Source organism: Zootoca vivipara, chromosome 2, assembly GCF_963506605.1.
Source record: "Zootoca vivipara chromosome 2, rZooViv1.1, whole genome shotgun sequence".
Classification (NCBI taxonomy): Eukaryota; Metazoa; Chordata; class Lepidosauria; order Squamata; family Lacertidae; genus Zootoca; species Zootoca vivipara.
The window spans coordinates 121,128,993-121,143,722 of NC_083277.1; the positions used below are offsets into that span (position 1 = coordinate 121,128,993).

The window sequence follows — 14,730 nt, forward strand, 5'->3', positions numbered from 1 at the left end:
ATGATTTACAAACAAACACGTAGAAGGCCATGCAAAAGGTCCCTAGTTCAGTCCCAGTCAGTGTAGGCAATACTGAGCTAGATGGATCAATGGCCTGTCTCAGTGTAAGGCAGTTTCCCGTGTTTCTAGCTTTAAGCCGATGATCTGCCTGAACTGAGCCCATGTTCAGTGGGTGTGCTCTCCCAATGAAGGTGTGCCTAGGCTGCAACCACACCGTGCGCTCTCTTAACCACATCTGCTTTCGGAAGCATCCTCCACAGACTTAAGAGGGACGTATTGAAAAGACAGCATGCATAGGATTACAACCCTTGTCTTGCTGCTTTCAGCAGGTCTTCTTGCTTCAGTAATAATTTGTTTCATGCACACACAAAAAGGCTTCAATCTTTATTTTTAAAAAAGATTTTTAAAACTCCATGTAGGCTTGATTTATGGGGTTGTGGGTCAGAGAGACTGTGCCTCCTTCCTGCCTCATCATGGGGCATGTGAACAAAGCAGCTCGCTGCTGCCGATAGGAAACTATTAACCCCTGCGAAAGCGGATGTGCGATACCTGCGCTTTGTGCTCAGTGCACTGAATTCTTTTAAACAAGTGAAATGCTTCATCTTTCACACCCCACCTACACGAGGGATCAGAAGGACAGGAGAGCAGATCCAGGAGCAAAATAGTCACTCTCAGGAACTTCATCATTCGTTGTGATGTGAAGTCAGGTAAACTTAATTCTTATACACAGTTGATCTGGTGCCATGATCTTGTGCTTCTATTATTGTGGATTGGTGGGATGGTGGGAGAGACTTATGAATTCAGGTTCTGTCTTCATCTCTTGAGAATGCAAAGGGATTTCATGAATCCGGTGGGTGAAAGGATCCATGAACTTAAATCTAGGAGGTGGGACTCTGTGATTTCTCCTAGGTCCTATGGAACATTGTGTCACACTTGTCCCCACTTGTATATAAGCAGAAATAAGTTTTAGTGGGGTTGATTTTCTTGGGGTTGATTTTCTTTCATGGGGTTAATTTTCTTGTTGGGGCGCCGGGTGTGTGTGTGTGCTAGTCTATGGCTTAATGGCAGGCCCATTGTCAGCGTGTCCCTTCCCAGTCCCGTGTGCTGGTAGCTGGATCAGCAAACTGCCATTTTTAATTTCCCACAGTGTCCCTGATTGTAGCATCTCTCATAGCTGCCAAGTTATCCCCTTTTTTAAGGGAAATTCCCTTATGCTGAATAGGCTTCCTCGTGAGAAAAGGGAAAACTTGGCAGCTATGATCTCTTTGTGGGAAATTTAAAATGAGGGCTCCTATTTTGTGCTGAGAAATGTTGGAGGGTATAACAAAAACTACCAAAGAGATACCAGCTTTTTCAAAAGTGGCTTGGCTTTTGAGAAACAGGGGCCTGCAGTACTTAGCTAACTGGAACCACTGCTGTACTTGGTTACAAAACACTAGTGTTTGATCGTAGAGCTGGAAGGGACCCTGAGAATCATCTAGTCCAACCCCCTTCAGTGCAGGAATACGCAGCTATCCAAAGCCACAACCTTGACATTATCAGCACCACATTCTAACCAACTGAGCTATCCAGTTGATGTGTTCTTTCTCTGCATAGCTTCACTCAGACTTGAGTCCTTAAGCTGTTACTAATTTGTCTCTAAGGGAGAGGTGAAAACTTTTGTACATATAGAGTTAAGGCACCCTGCATTAAAATGGGGCGGGGGGGGGAGTGAGAGGAAATCAACCATTAAAGTAGGAACAGGGCTGGCATTAAAAGGCAATTCAGAGAAGATTTTTGAATAATAATAATAATAATAATAATTTATTATTTATACCCCGCCCATCTGGCCGGGTTCCCCCAGCCACTCTGGGCGGCTTCCAAAAAAACAGAAATTCTAAAATACAGAAATCCATCAAACATCCATCAAACATTAAAAGAATGGTAATTAAGAGGCCATTCTACCATGGCTGAGTATCCACCATACATTTAAAGCACATTTTCTCTCTCTCTCTCTCTCTCACACCCACACACCCACACACCCGAAAAATCATGGGAACTGCAGCTTCCTTTGCACAGAACTGCAATTCCCAGCACCCTCAACAAATTACAGTTCCTAGGATTATTTGGCGTGGGGTGTATTTTATACCTACAGTATAGTGTTAAATTCAACAGGAAGCAATGAAACAGCAGAACCTGCAAGCAGGAAGTTTTTATTTTAAGACTCATTAGCTCTGAACTATTGCTTTGCCAGTCCGCTCTAGGCAGGCTGGCTCAACAAACATGTTTTATGTATTTTTTTAAAAAAATTCCCATGAATTTGGCTGGAGGATAAAATACTGGAAACTGTAATGTTGTTTGGATGCTCTGTCAAAACTGAGTGAATAAAGGATAACAGTTGCAGCTTAAACGCCTTGCCTGTTTGTATGAGTGATTAAGTTGAGCCACCTACTTTGTGCCTCAACTACAGTACCGCTGGCAAGTGGCCCTCGGAGAGTGGCCCAAGGGGAATATGAACCTTTGCACTACAGAACAACTGCTTGTTGCATATTTCTCACACACGCACACACACACACACACACAAAATCTATCATCTGTCTTTATAGATATAATCGATCTGTCAATCAATCAATCACCGCCCCACCCACTCATGCGCATCCCCCTCAACATGACCACATTTATCCGGGTCACTGTGGAATAAATAAACAAACAAATAAATAGATAGATAGATGGACTTCACCTTGCTCAGGGCTGCTGCCAGAGTAAGAGAAGGAGGCCTTCGGTTGCCCTCTGTGACCAGCGGCCACTGCCATGCACACTGGCTTCCCTCAGGCTCAGGACAGGTTGCGAAGCTGCCCTGTGCAATTTCCAGGGTGAGTCTCTCTCTCTCTCTCCTCCCCGCATGCTCTCCCTACGAAGGTGGGGTGCTCCTTATCAAATTTTAAGAAACGTGTAGCTTACGAATATGCTCCCAGCCTAGTTCAGGGGTAGACCATATGTCACCCTCCCTGAAGTTGCTGGACTATAGCTTCCATCGTCCCTAACCATTGGCCATGCTGGCTGAGGCTGATGGAAGCTGGGAGTTCAGCAATGTTCACCCCTAATGTGTAAGAAACAGAAGCAGCAAGGCTCCAGGTGTGCTTCCTATTTGTGTGCAATGCCTTGCTACCGTGTTCATGTTCTGGAATGGCATGCAAGCCAGCAACAAACAAGGTCAGCGCTAGGTCCGCTGGGCCCTGTGCTTTGTTGACAGAATTACTTGTTAGCCATTCTTTGAACAGCAATGAGTGGCTGAGAATCACTGCTTACATTTCCCACAATGCCTCAGAACATAGGAGACAACTCCTAGGGGCTGAGTGAGGTCCCTTTGCCCCCCCCCCCAGTAAAATATTTGTCATTTGGCTGTCCCTGTCCAAAGTTGATTAGCATTGTCATCTAAATATGTGTGTGCTGCATCTTGTGATTGATTATGCGGTGCGAGGCTTAACCCCCCCATATTTTATTCAAATTGGCATCCCTGCCCCAAAGTGAAGCTACCATGAGGAGTAATAAAAATGGTAGCAAATCCTCAAAAAAGTATACAATATATACAGAAACTACATTTTATATAACAGTATAATACCAGCCCTCCCACCCTCAATCTGACAGCCATGGGTCCTGCCAAGGTGGTTGGTTATGGGTACTGGATGCTGGCAGCAGCCCTACAAAAAACCCCCACAAAAACTCACTAGCAATTGGACATCTGAGGCAATCTTTCAGAAAGCAAATTAAACGCTCACCTTCTCTGATCCCACATGCATGCATAGATACCATCTGAGCACATGTGCTCCACAACAGTGAAACCCACTAGGTAATGCCAACATTTCTGTAAAGCCAGAATGTTTGGGGAGGCAGTGGGGGCAGGGTAGCATTCTGGCCTCTAGAGAATGGGGAAGCTGGAGGAGATAAAGTCCCCCCCCCAAACCCAGAAGTTGACCACTCATCATCTAGATGGAATATGCATAGGTTGGTCTACGAAGAACATGTACCTACAAAGAACGAGGTACAAGGATCTTATACCTTGAAGGTTCTGTTGGAGAGATGCTGACAAGAAGGATGGTGAGGAATTCCAAGGGGACTGAGACGAAGACAAGTCAGCTTTGTTTGTTTGAGAGTCTGGGGCTCTAGAAACTGCCTCCCTGTGATGGTTTTTATGAGCTAAGCAAATCCCACTGGGAACATCTTCTGCTTTGTATGGCTGTGTACTCACTCTCTGCAATGAGTTGCGAGAGCAGTATTGCTTCCTCTTGCAACAGCTACTTGGACACTCCTGCAACTTTCGCTTTTCCAGGGCCAGGTAAACTGGAAAGTACTTCTGGAGTTGGTGGGGACACTGCCAGCTTCTTCTCCAGTCTGAGCGGCATTCTGAAAGCCGTATGTAGTGGCCCCTAATGGAACCACAGACTCCCAGCTGCAAGGCACATTGAAATATACTCGGAGTCGAGAGTGAATTTCATGCTCTTTATTCAGCTCATAGTCATCAAGGAGAAGAAGAGAAGACTGGCTCCTTTCCCAAAACCATCTGCTTATATACATTATTTACACAATGGGCCTTGCGTGATTGGCTACTTCAGGGCTACACCTGTGGGCCAATCAGGTTGTGGATTGACTTCTGCCTGCAGCCTGATTGGCTGCTCCTGCAGGCCAATCAGGTTGCAGATTCACTTCTGCCAGCCGCCTGATTGGCTGCTCCTGCGGATTCACTTCCACCTGGAGTTGGATTGGGTAGCTCCTGCGGACCAATCAGACTGCTGATTCTGAATCCTATTGTTCTAGGATTCAGCTCAGTACATAACACACATGTTGCAGCATGTCTGTGTGGGCATCTGATTGTGGGAAGCCCTTTGTTTGCAATAGAGGTGGAAGATCCGATTCTCACTTCCTGAGCTACAGGACTATCCTTTCCCTGCTTGGTTCTCTCTCAGCTGCATACGGACAATGCATTTGAAGCACAATACATCCCCTGTAGAATCCTGGGAACTGTAGTTTGTTAAGGATGTTGGGAATTATAGCTCTGTGGGGAGGGCAATAATGTGCTTTAAATGTCTGGTGTACATGCAGTGGTGGCTATGATATGGTTCAGGGTTTTTTGTTTTTGTTTTTTTGCCGAGGCAGAAAGATCTCAAAAGCAAGTAAACTGACCATTGTAATAATATGGCTTGGCGTAGGTGTAGCGGTTAGAGATGTGTGGGGAACCTGTGGTGCGCCATATGTTGCTCCCATCATCTCCCATCATCCTGGCCACTGCTTGGACCCATGCCTAGAAAGCTAGGGTCAAGAAGAAGTGTGGATGGACCTAATTGTTGTGTCTCAGCCTCACCATAGGATGGTTGGGAGGATAAACCGGGAGGGAGCTACAACCTCTTTAGAGGAAGAGTGGGATATAAATGTAATGAATAAGCAAGATGTTTTGGGACAGAGAAGGAGGACTAACTGGAGCCAATGCTCCAAGAAGGAAAGGCCTAATCTTCAATTTAAACTATCCTATGGAATTCATTGCCAGTGTATGTATATTATGACTTTTATAGCACTAGGAAGAAAAGCCTGGACTTATAACCCAATGGTTGCTAGGAATTCCCTGTGCTTTCCTGCAAAACTAAGGGCTTGCCAATAATAATAATAATAATAATAATAATAATAATAATAATAATAATAATGGGATGGGGGAGAATTTCAACTCACTTGAACCTACTGTACTTAATTTGCACTTTCTGAAACAATCTGAGATGTGAAACACAGACATTCTTTGAAATTTGCACTTCCCTGAATTTTGCAGTGCAGTTCTCCAGCCAAATAGTGTGCACAAGAATGCATATACTGGGCTAAACCGCACATGTTAGTGAAAAAAGCATACTAGAATTATAGGGGAAATTGCATTGCAAAATTGCATACAAACAGGTATATAATAGGAGGAAATTAGCACTAAAATTCTGGTGGATTTTCTTGAGGACTTTTTCATTTTTAAAGAAATTACAAACTAATGTGGAAATGTGGAGAACAGAACTTAAGGTGGGGAAAATGAGAAACAGAGAGAGAAACCAAAATAGACAGATCCACCCATCATTAGTGATAGAACATCTGCTTTGCAGGCAGAAGGGCATTCCCTGGCATCTCCAGGAAGGGCTGGGACAGAACAGAATGTCCTGCCTACTACCCCAGAGAGCCCCTGACAGCCAGGGTAGTTATCCTGAGCTAGATGGACCAATGGTGGATTCAGTATTGGCCCGCTTCCTATGTTTGACATTCTTAGTACACTAATATTTCATCATGTATGATTAAACCAGCTGATGACAGTAGATGTGCCTAAGCAGATTGGCATCTTCTCCGCTATAAAAGGTATATTTATATTTGTGTGTTCAGCCTCTCGGTGTTGTGCCCCTTCTGGCACACAGTCCCTGACGCTTCACGGCTATCCTGTTCTGATGAGATGCTTGCAGGACGGCGACTACTGGAAGGTTTCAACCTCCGCCAGAGCACACCATCACTGGACAATCCCTCTGGCGCTGTTATGCTGCAGGCCCTCTACAACTACCAATATAAATCTGAGGATGGGAGGCAGGTGACCATTGCAGAAGGCGAGATCTTCCAACTCATGCACAAGGCCAATGAGGACTGGTGGCAGGTGCGACGGCTTGGTCAGCCCAAGCAGAAGCGGCCCATCTTTGTGCCTGCCACCTACATGATTGAAGTGCCGCCTGGCACAAGGACAGCCTGCCTGGAAAATACTGCACAGCATCCTGGCATCAATGCAGAGCAAGATGGTGGCACTGGTGAGTTTTTGGGGAAGGACCAAACAATGAGGAGCCAGGCTGGCATGCCAGTTTATATTGTAGACAAAACTTCTAGAATTTAAATAGAAATGCAACACATCTCACCATAGTGGGGAAGAATTTGAGCAGATGAGCTGTGTGTCTGCCCATTCAGCTGTCCAAGTGTTGTTGGCAATGGGAAATTTTAGGCCCTTGCTCTCCCTTCTTATCGGTCTTTATATTTAAGCTAGACTTGGACTGGACAGTCACATAAAGGGCACCTTAAAAGAGAGGACTCTCCTCTGACACACCTTTAAAAGAGGACTGCCACCCTTATTGGGGTGGATGGCAGACCTTCCACGTGAGAACTGTAAAGCAGTCACACTTTCCCTGCAGCCATGGCATTGCTCTCCTGAGAATCCCTACTCTCTGGGGTGATGGGAGCTGGAGTCCAATGCATCTGGAGGGCACCATGCTGAGGCCTCAATATATGGGCAGGATCATGTGGGAAGAGGCAACCAGGAGCAAGCAGAAGGGCAGGCAAGTGGATGGGGAAGCCAGCAGACTCTGAGGGGAGCAGCCAGGGCTGTGGCTTGGTGTGAGTGCCCAGGCTTTGCCTGCAAAAGGTTCTGGGTTCATTCCCCAGGTGGGGCTGTGCAAGACTGCTTTCTGAAACCCCTGAGAGCCACTGCCAGTCCCTAGAGACCAGAGCTCTTCCCCCATTATTTCAATCAGCCTAGGCAATGGGTCAGAGATGATGGAAGTGGTAGCCCAACAACATCTGGGAAACCAAGGCTGAAGACAGCTGGACCAATGGTTTGTTTCCATATTAAGCCTCACATTGGCTGCAGCGTGGAGATAGAGAATCTGACGATTGTTCCAGCAAAGACCTGGAAGCATTGATAGCTCAGTTTAGGTCACAAGGAACCAATGGTCTACCAGCAGTGGGGTGGAGGGAGAAGTTACGGTAAGTGGCATTAGAACCCGAGAGAACAACACTGTTCCTACCCCCTCCTCCTCCTCTCTGCAGCCTCTGGTAGATCATCACAAGAGATTCCTGGTTTGAGCCTTGGCTGGAAGAATGTTGACACGCTGATGGCTATTGGGACCAGTCCTGCAATAGGAGGCTGATGGGACACATGAGGCATGCTCTCCTGAGAGACTATGTGTGCACATGCTAGCAAAAGGAAACTTCATGGCTAGAACTGGGGATGTGGTAGTCAGTGGCCCCTGTTTTTTTTTTTAATAATAATAATAATCTTTATTAACAACACAAAAAAATCATCAACTCAGAAAATAGTACAAATCGTTAAAACCCATGAGCAAAAATTATAACCCATTGAGATATCATTTTTGCTTTGCCCCCTCCCTCCCTACCACTTCCCCCCATTCCCCGCCCCCCGCACTTTCCATCCTGTTTGGAGCTTATCCTTATATTCCATATATTATTTACATACTTTAATTTATTTAACTATTAAAAAAAAGAAAAAAAGGAAAAAAAGTAAGATAAAAAACACAGCAAAATGCATATAATTACTTATTTTCTAAGTCAAATATTCATGACAAAATCGTTAAGCATCTGAGATTACATTTGGGTTTTCCAATTGGCTCTTAATATAATTAATAAATGATTTCCAATTTTTAACGGTCTCCTCTGAATCCATTCCTTTAATTTCTTCGTAGTTTTTTGCTAAATTGTAGTAATTGAATAATTTTATCTGCCATTCTTCTTTACTTGGGTTTACCGAGGTTTTCCAATTTTTTGCAACTAATAACCTAGCAGCTGCTACCGCATAACTGACTACACATCTGTCCTTGGGATGGATGTCCTCAGATATCATTCCTAGAAGGAACATTTCCGGGGTTTTCTTGAAAGAGTATTTTAATATTTTCTTTAATTCATTGTAAAGCATTTCCCAAAATTCTCTAATTATACTACAATTCCACCATATGTGGATGAAGGAGCCAACCTCCTTTTTACACCTCCAGCATAAATTGCTGGTTCCTGGGTAGATTTTGGATATTTTAAGTGGGGTCAGGTACCATCTGTTCTGCATCTTCGAAATGTTTTCCTTTAGATCGTAGTTGGGTGTAAATTCTGAGTCTTTTTTCCATAACTTCTCCCACTTCTCCACTGGGATAGGTTTCCCCAGGTCCTGACCCCACTTAATCATGAATTCTTTGGTCAGCTCTTCTTCTGTTCTCCATTTTAGAATTATCTGGTATAATTTTTTAATATATTTGCTCTTATTTACTAATAAAATCTCCTCCAATTTTGACATTTCCCTGTCAAAGCCCAATTTTTTATCGACTTGCAGCCTCTGATTTATTTCAAAGTACTGCAACCAGGTGGTCAAGAGGTGTTTTATTTCAGAGTAATCTTTTAATTTTAATGTTCCCTCTTTTTCTTCCAATAGGTTCCTATAGGTAGGCCAATTACCACCCATATTAGTTCTTTTGACCGCCACTAATTCAAGTGGGGAGACCCACCATGGGGTCTTTGGTTCAAAGAACCTTTTATATTTCTGCCAAACTAGGTACAGAGATTTTCTAATTATGTTGAACATAAAAATGTTCTTTTTTTCAATTTTTTCTTTCATTAGATAGCGGTGCCAGCCAAAAGCTAATCCTTGGCCCTCCAAATCTAAAAGATCCGTATTTTGGAGCTCCATCCACTCTTTAATCCAGGCGATTGCAGCTGCGTCGTGGTATATTTCGAGATCTGGGAGCCCAAAGCCTCCCCTATTTCTATGATCTATCATGATTGTGTATTTGATCCTCGGTCTCTTCCCTTTCCAAATAAATTTCATAATATCCTTTTTCCATTCACCAAAAAATTTTTCTTTCCCCAAAATTGGTAAGTTTTGAAATAAGTAATTCATTTTCGAGACTACACACATCTTAATTAATGAAATTCGGCCCATTATTGATAGTTTTAATTTACTCCATTCCTCCATGTTTGCCTTTATCTTTTTCCAGGTTTCCCTATAATTTTCTTGTACCAGATCTATCCCTTTTATTGTTGTTTTTATACCCAAATACTTCATTTTTTTGTCAATTTTTAAACCTGTTTTTTCTTGGAGCTCCTGTTTTTCTTTGATTTCTAAATTTTTTACCAACATTTTGGTTTTCTCATAATTTATTTTGAGTCCTGCCAGTTTACCATATTCATTTAGCTTCGTAATCACTGAGGGGATACTTTGTATTGGGTCTTCAGTAGTTATAATTATATCGTCTGCATAAGCCTTTACTTTATATTTTTTACTGCCAATTACTATACCCTTAATGCTGTCCTCTTCTCTTATATTTTTTAGAAGAATTTCCAATGTTAATATAAAGAGGATAGGGGATAAGGGACAGCCTTGCCTAGTACCTCTTCCAATATTTATGTTGTCTGTTAATCTTCCATTTATTAGTATCCTGGCTTTTTGAGTTTTATATATGGCTTTTATTGCTTTCTCCATTCTGTCTCCCAGGTTCATTTTTTCAACTATCTTTATCAGAAATACCCAGGAGACTCTGTCGAAAGCCTTCTCTGCGTCAATGGCTAGGAGGGCTGCCTGCTTGTCCCTTCTATTTTCAAGGCATTCTAAAATATTTACAATATTTCTAATATTGTCCTTTACGGACCTACCCTTTACAAAGCCCACTTGATCTTTATGTATTAGTTCTTGCAAAATTTTGTTTAATCTTTCTGCCAGAATTTTGGTAAAAATTTTATAATCAGAATTTAGGAGAGAGATCGGTCTGTAATTAGATGGTAAATCTAAATCTGTTTGGGCTTTGGGTATTAGAGTAATTTGTGCTTCTGTCCAAGATTTGGGAACCTTGCCTTCCGTTAATATTTTGTTCATTAAATCTTTAAGTGGGCTAGATATTATTTCCTGAAATTCCTTATAGAATTCTATGGGAAGCCCATCAGGGCCTGGGGTCTTCCCTCTTTTCATAGCGTTTATTGCTTCTATTATTTCTTCTGAGGTAATTTCTTTATTTAAAAGTAACATTTTTTCGGCTGATATTTGGGGTAGCTGATATTTTTTAAGGAATTCATCAATTTCCTGGTCGCTTACCTCCTCCCTTTGATATAAAGATTCATAAAATTTTTGAAATATTTTCATAATTTCCTCAGTCCTATCAAGAATTTTCCCCTCTGATCTAATTCTTGTTATTATTTTCTCACTTTTCCTCTTATTGATCTGCCACATCAATAATTTGCTCGGTTTATTTGCCCATTCAAAGTATTTGTATTTCCAGAATTTTAGTTTTCGTTCCATTTCTTGGTCGATCGTCTTTTCAAATTCTGCTCTTAATAGTCTTAATTCTTGTTCTACCTTCTTGTCATGGTTTTTGTAGAGAGATTTTTCTTTTCTTTTTATTTCTTGTAATAATTTTTCTTTTTCTTTTTCTTCCGCTTTCCTGATTCTCGCTGATTGTTCTATGAAGACCCCACGCATGAAAGCCTTTCCCGCATCCCATACTGTATTTGAATCTACCTCACCATTGTTATTTATTCTAAAATATTCTTTCAATTTTTTAATAACCTCTTGCTTTACATTGGTTTTTTTTCAACATAAAGACATTTAATCTCCAATTTTTCTCTTTTTGGCCTTCCTTTAATATCAAACTTATAGCACTGTGATCTGAAAGGGTTCTGGGGTTGATTTCTATTTTTTGGATTCTTAACAATAATTCTTTTGAAATCCAAATCATGTCTATTCTACTTGCAGTATGATGTCTGGCTGAAACATGTGTGAATTATTTTTTAATTGGATTTTTGTGTCTCCAGGCATCCGATAAATTCAAATTTTTGGTCAGATTCAGAAAATTCCTAGGCAGCTTCATTTTATGATTCTTTATATTCTTTCCGCTTTTGTCAAATTCTGGATCAATTATTCCATTTGTATCCCCCATTAATATGATCTTATTTTGAGCATACAGTGGAACCTCGGTTTATGAACACCTCGGTTTATGAATTTTCGGTTTATGAACGCCGCGGACCCATCTGGAATGGATTAATTCACTTTCCATTACTTTTAATGGGAAAGTTCGCTTCAGTTTATGAACGCTTCAGTTTATGAACAGACTTCCGGAACCAATTACACCCAAGTTTCAGTTTATGAACGCTTCAGTTTAAGTACTCCGCGGACCCGTCTGGAACGGATTAATCCACTTTCCATTACTTTCAATGGGAAAGTTCGCTTCAGTTTATGAACGGTTACTCCGCGAACCGTCTGGAACGGATTAATCCACTTTCCATTACTTTCAATGGGAAAGTTCGCTTCAGTTTATGAACGCTTCAGTTTATGAACAGACTTCCGGAACCAATTGTGTTCATAAACCGAGGTACCACTGTACTTCATTACCTGGGATTCTAATTTTTCTAGGAAGGCTGTTTTACTCCCATTTGGGGCATAAATGCCCACCCAGATCCATTGCTCGCCCTCAATAGTCGTCTTTATCATTACTATTCTGCCTTCATTATCTGTCCATAATAATTCTGGTTCCCATTTCTTTTTAACATACAATACCACGCCCCTTTTCTTTTTTGCATCTGCCGTAACGAATTCCATTCCTAGTTTTTCATTTTTTAATACCCTCAGGTGTTTTTTGTTTATGTGTGTCTCTTGAAGACAAATTACGTCATAATTTTGTTTTTTAAGTAAATGGCCCACTCTGTTCCGTTTTTTCTTATTATTTAAACCGTTTATATTCCACGATATAATTCTTAAATTCATTCTGCTTTATTTAATTTTTTTTTTTAATTGCAATTTTAGGGAAAAAAGGAAAAAGGAAAAGGAAAAGAAAAAGGGAAGGAAAAAAAGAAAGGGGGAAAAGGAAAAGAAAGGAAAAAGGGGAGGGAAGGGAGGGGGGAGAAGGAAAGAGGGGAAAAAAGAAAAAACAAAAGAGACCGTAATATAAAGAACTGATAAAAACAAACCAGCTTAATCCCCAAACTAAGCAGAGCCAAGGAAACAAAACTCAGTTTCAATCACAATTTTCTGTCTGGTGTGTGAAGTTCATTAAAATCATAAGTGTCCATAACTAGAACCTCCACTATAATCATTTCACTAATTAACTGATAGGAGTTAACAATTACAAGGAAGGTTTACATATTCTATAGACTACTCTTTCTACTCATCCTTCTGTTTCTCCTTCCTCTTTTTCTTCTTCATCTGGCACTCTCTCCTCTTTATCGTCGTCGCTGCTAAGATCTTCCTCTCTTTCATCATCAGTTCTGGTTTGTTGTTGATCTTTAATTAGTTTCATTTTATCTCCTCCTAGTTCCTGAGAGTAGGTTCTAAAAAATCTGTCAGCTGCCTCCTGTGTATCAAACCTCCTCCATCTTCCCTTGAATGCGAAGGCTATGCCTTCCGGATACTCCCATTTAAAGAAAACCTTTTTTGCTTTTAAAGCTTTTGCTAGGAACTGATATTTTTTCCTTTTGTTAAGCAGTCTGGGGGGGATTTCTTTCATTATGATTATTTCTGTCCCGTCCATCACAAATTTTTTCTTTCCTTTGGTTTTCAAAATTTTGTTCCTAAGCCACATAGTTGTGAATGTTGCTAGACAGTCTCCAGGCCAATTATTTGCTTTTGCTTTTTTGGAGTTAATCCTGAAGGCTTCTTCCAGGCGGGTTTCAATGTCTAACTCCCCCAGCTCTAACCATTTCGCCAGCGCTACTATCAACTTCTTTTCGATGTCCTCATTAGGTGTCTCAGGGATATTCCGGAACCTTAAAATTTTTTCTCTCATTTTCATTTGAAGCATAGCAAGAGCATCCTGCTTTGCTTCCCAGGCTTCCTTTTGGTCCTCCAGATCTTTTTTTATTTTTTCCGTTTCTTTTTTCCCTTCACGTCTTTCTTTGGAGAGATTTTTCAAAGAGTTTTCCATTGTTTGGTTTTTTTCCTGTACTTCTTGTATATTCTCTATTGCTTTATTGGCTGTTTCCTCAACTTTGTTAAGATGTTCTTGAATACCTTGTTTATCTTTTTCATTTGTGTCCATTTTCCCTTCCATTTTTTCGACCTTATCTTCCAAATTAATCAATCTTTCATTCATATCTTTTTTCATTTCTGTAAGGTCTTGTTTAATCTCTCCAATGTCAGTTTTTAAACTGAGAATTAATTCTCTAAGGTCCATATCATGATCTGCTGAAGACACTCTTCTTTGGGAATTGCTGGCTGAATTTGATTTATTTCCTTTATTCATATTTTGGAGTTTTCCGCAATGTCTATTTATATCCACTTGATGTCACTGTTGAGTCAGATTTCTTAAGAGGATGTCTATCTGGTTTTCTATCTCCACTTGGTGTCGCTGTTTTGTTTTAGAGGCTGCTTTCTCCGTTGTTCGGTTATTCCTTTAAGATATTACACACACCACTTCTTGTTATTCTGTTACCTTGCTTGCTTAGTCATGGGTCTTAGCACGCCGTCGCCATTTTATTTTAGAATATTTCCAACTTGTAAAGTAAAGAAGGGAAATAAAATTAAGTCCAGCTTTAGAGCAAACAGTAGAGTTTAATGTAACTCGCATAAAAATTGCAGTTCTCCGCCACGGTTCTGTCCTACGTTGTATGAATAATATATAAAATCAAAGCTCCAACAGGTCCTGATTAAAAAGTTCTTGTTTCCCCCTGATTAAAGATACTTTGTGTCTCCCCAGTCAGCGTCTCTTGCATGCGCGATACTTTGTTCCTGTCGATCTTTCCCACACCCCACTTCTCCTTTTTTAACAGTTTAAGGCAGTCCCAGTTCGTTAAGGCAGTCCCAGCTCGTTGGGGGGGGGGGATGATTTTAATACCGATCTCCGTTTGGCTTCCTTAGTTTAATCTACGCCCGGGGGTGATCGTGGGGGTTATATTTAAAAGGGGTTCTTTACCGTCATGCACGCAGCTGGTTTCGGCTTCAGTTTAGGCTGGAAGAATCTTATCTCTGTCTTAGTTCCCAGGTCTCTCCCCCTCCTT

General features: G+C 41.3%; 1 protein-coding gene across 2 annotated transcripts in view; it reads left to right on the top strand.

Annotated features, from left to right (window-relative positions):
• Positions 1–258: 258 nt before the first annotated feature.
• The window catches only part of ARHGAP9 (Rho GTPase activating protein 9), a 37,431-nt gene continuing 22,959 nt past the window's right edge, over positions 259–14,730 (top strand). For both annotated transcript variants that reach the window (XM_035102371.2, XM_035102387.2), the window contains exons 1-2: positions 259–707; positions 6,379–6,788. In XM_035102371.2, coding sequence (XP_034958262.2) covers positions 6,446–6,788 — 343 coding nt within the window. In that variant the 5' untranslated portion in view covers positions 259–707; positions 6,379–6,445. The remainder of the gene's footprint in view (positions 708–6,378; positions 6,789–14,730) is intronic.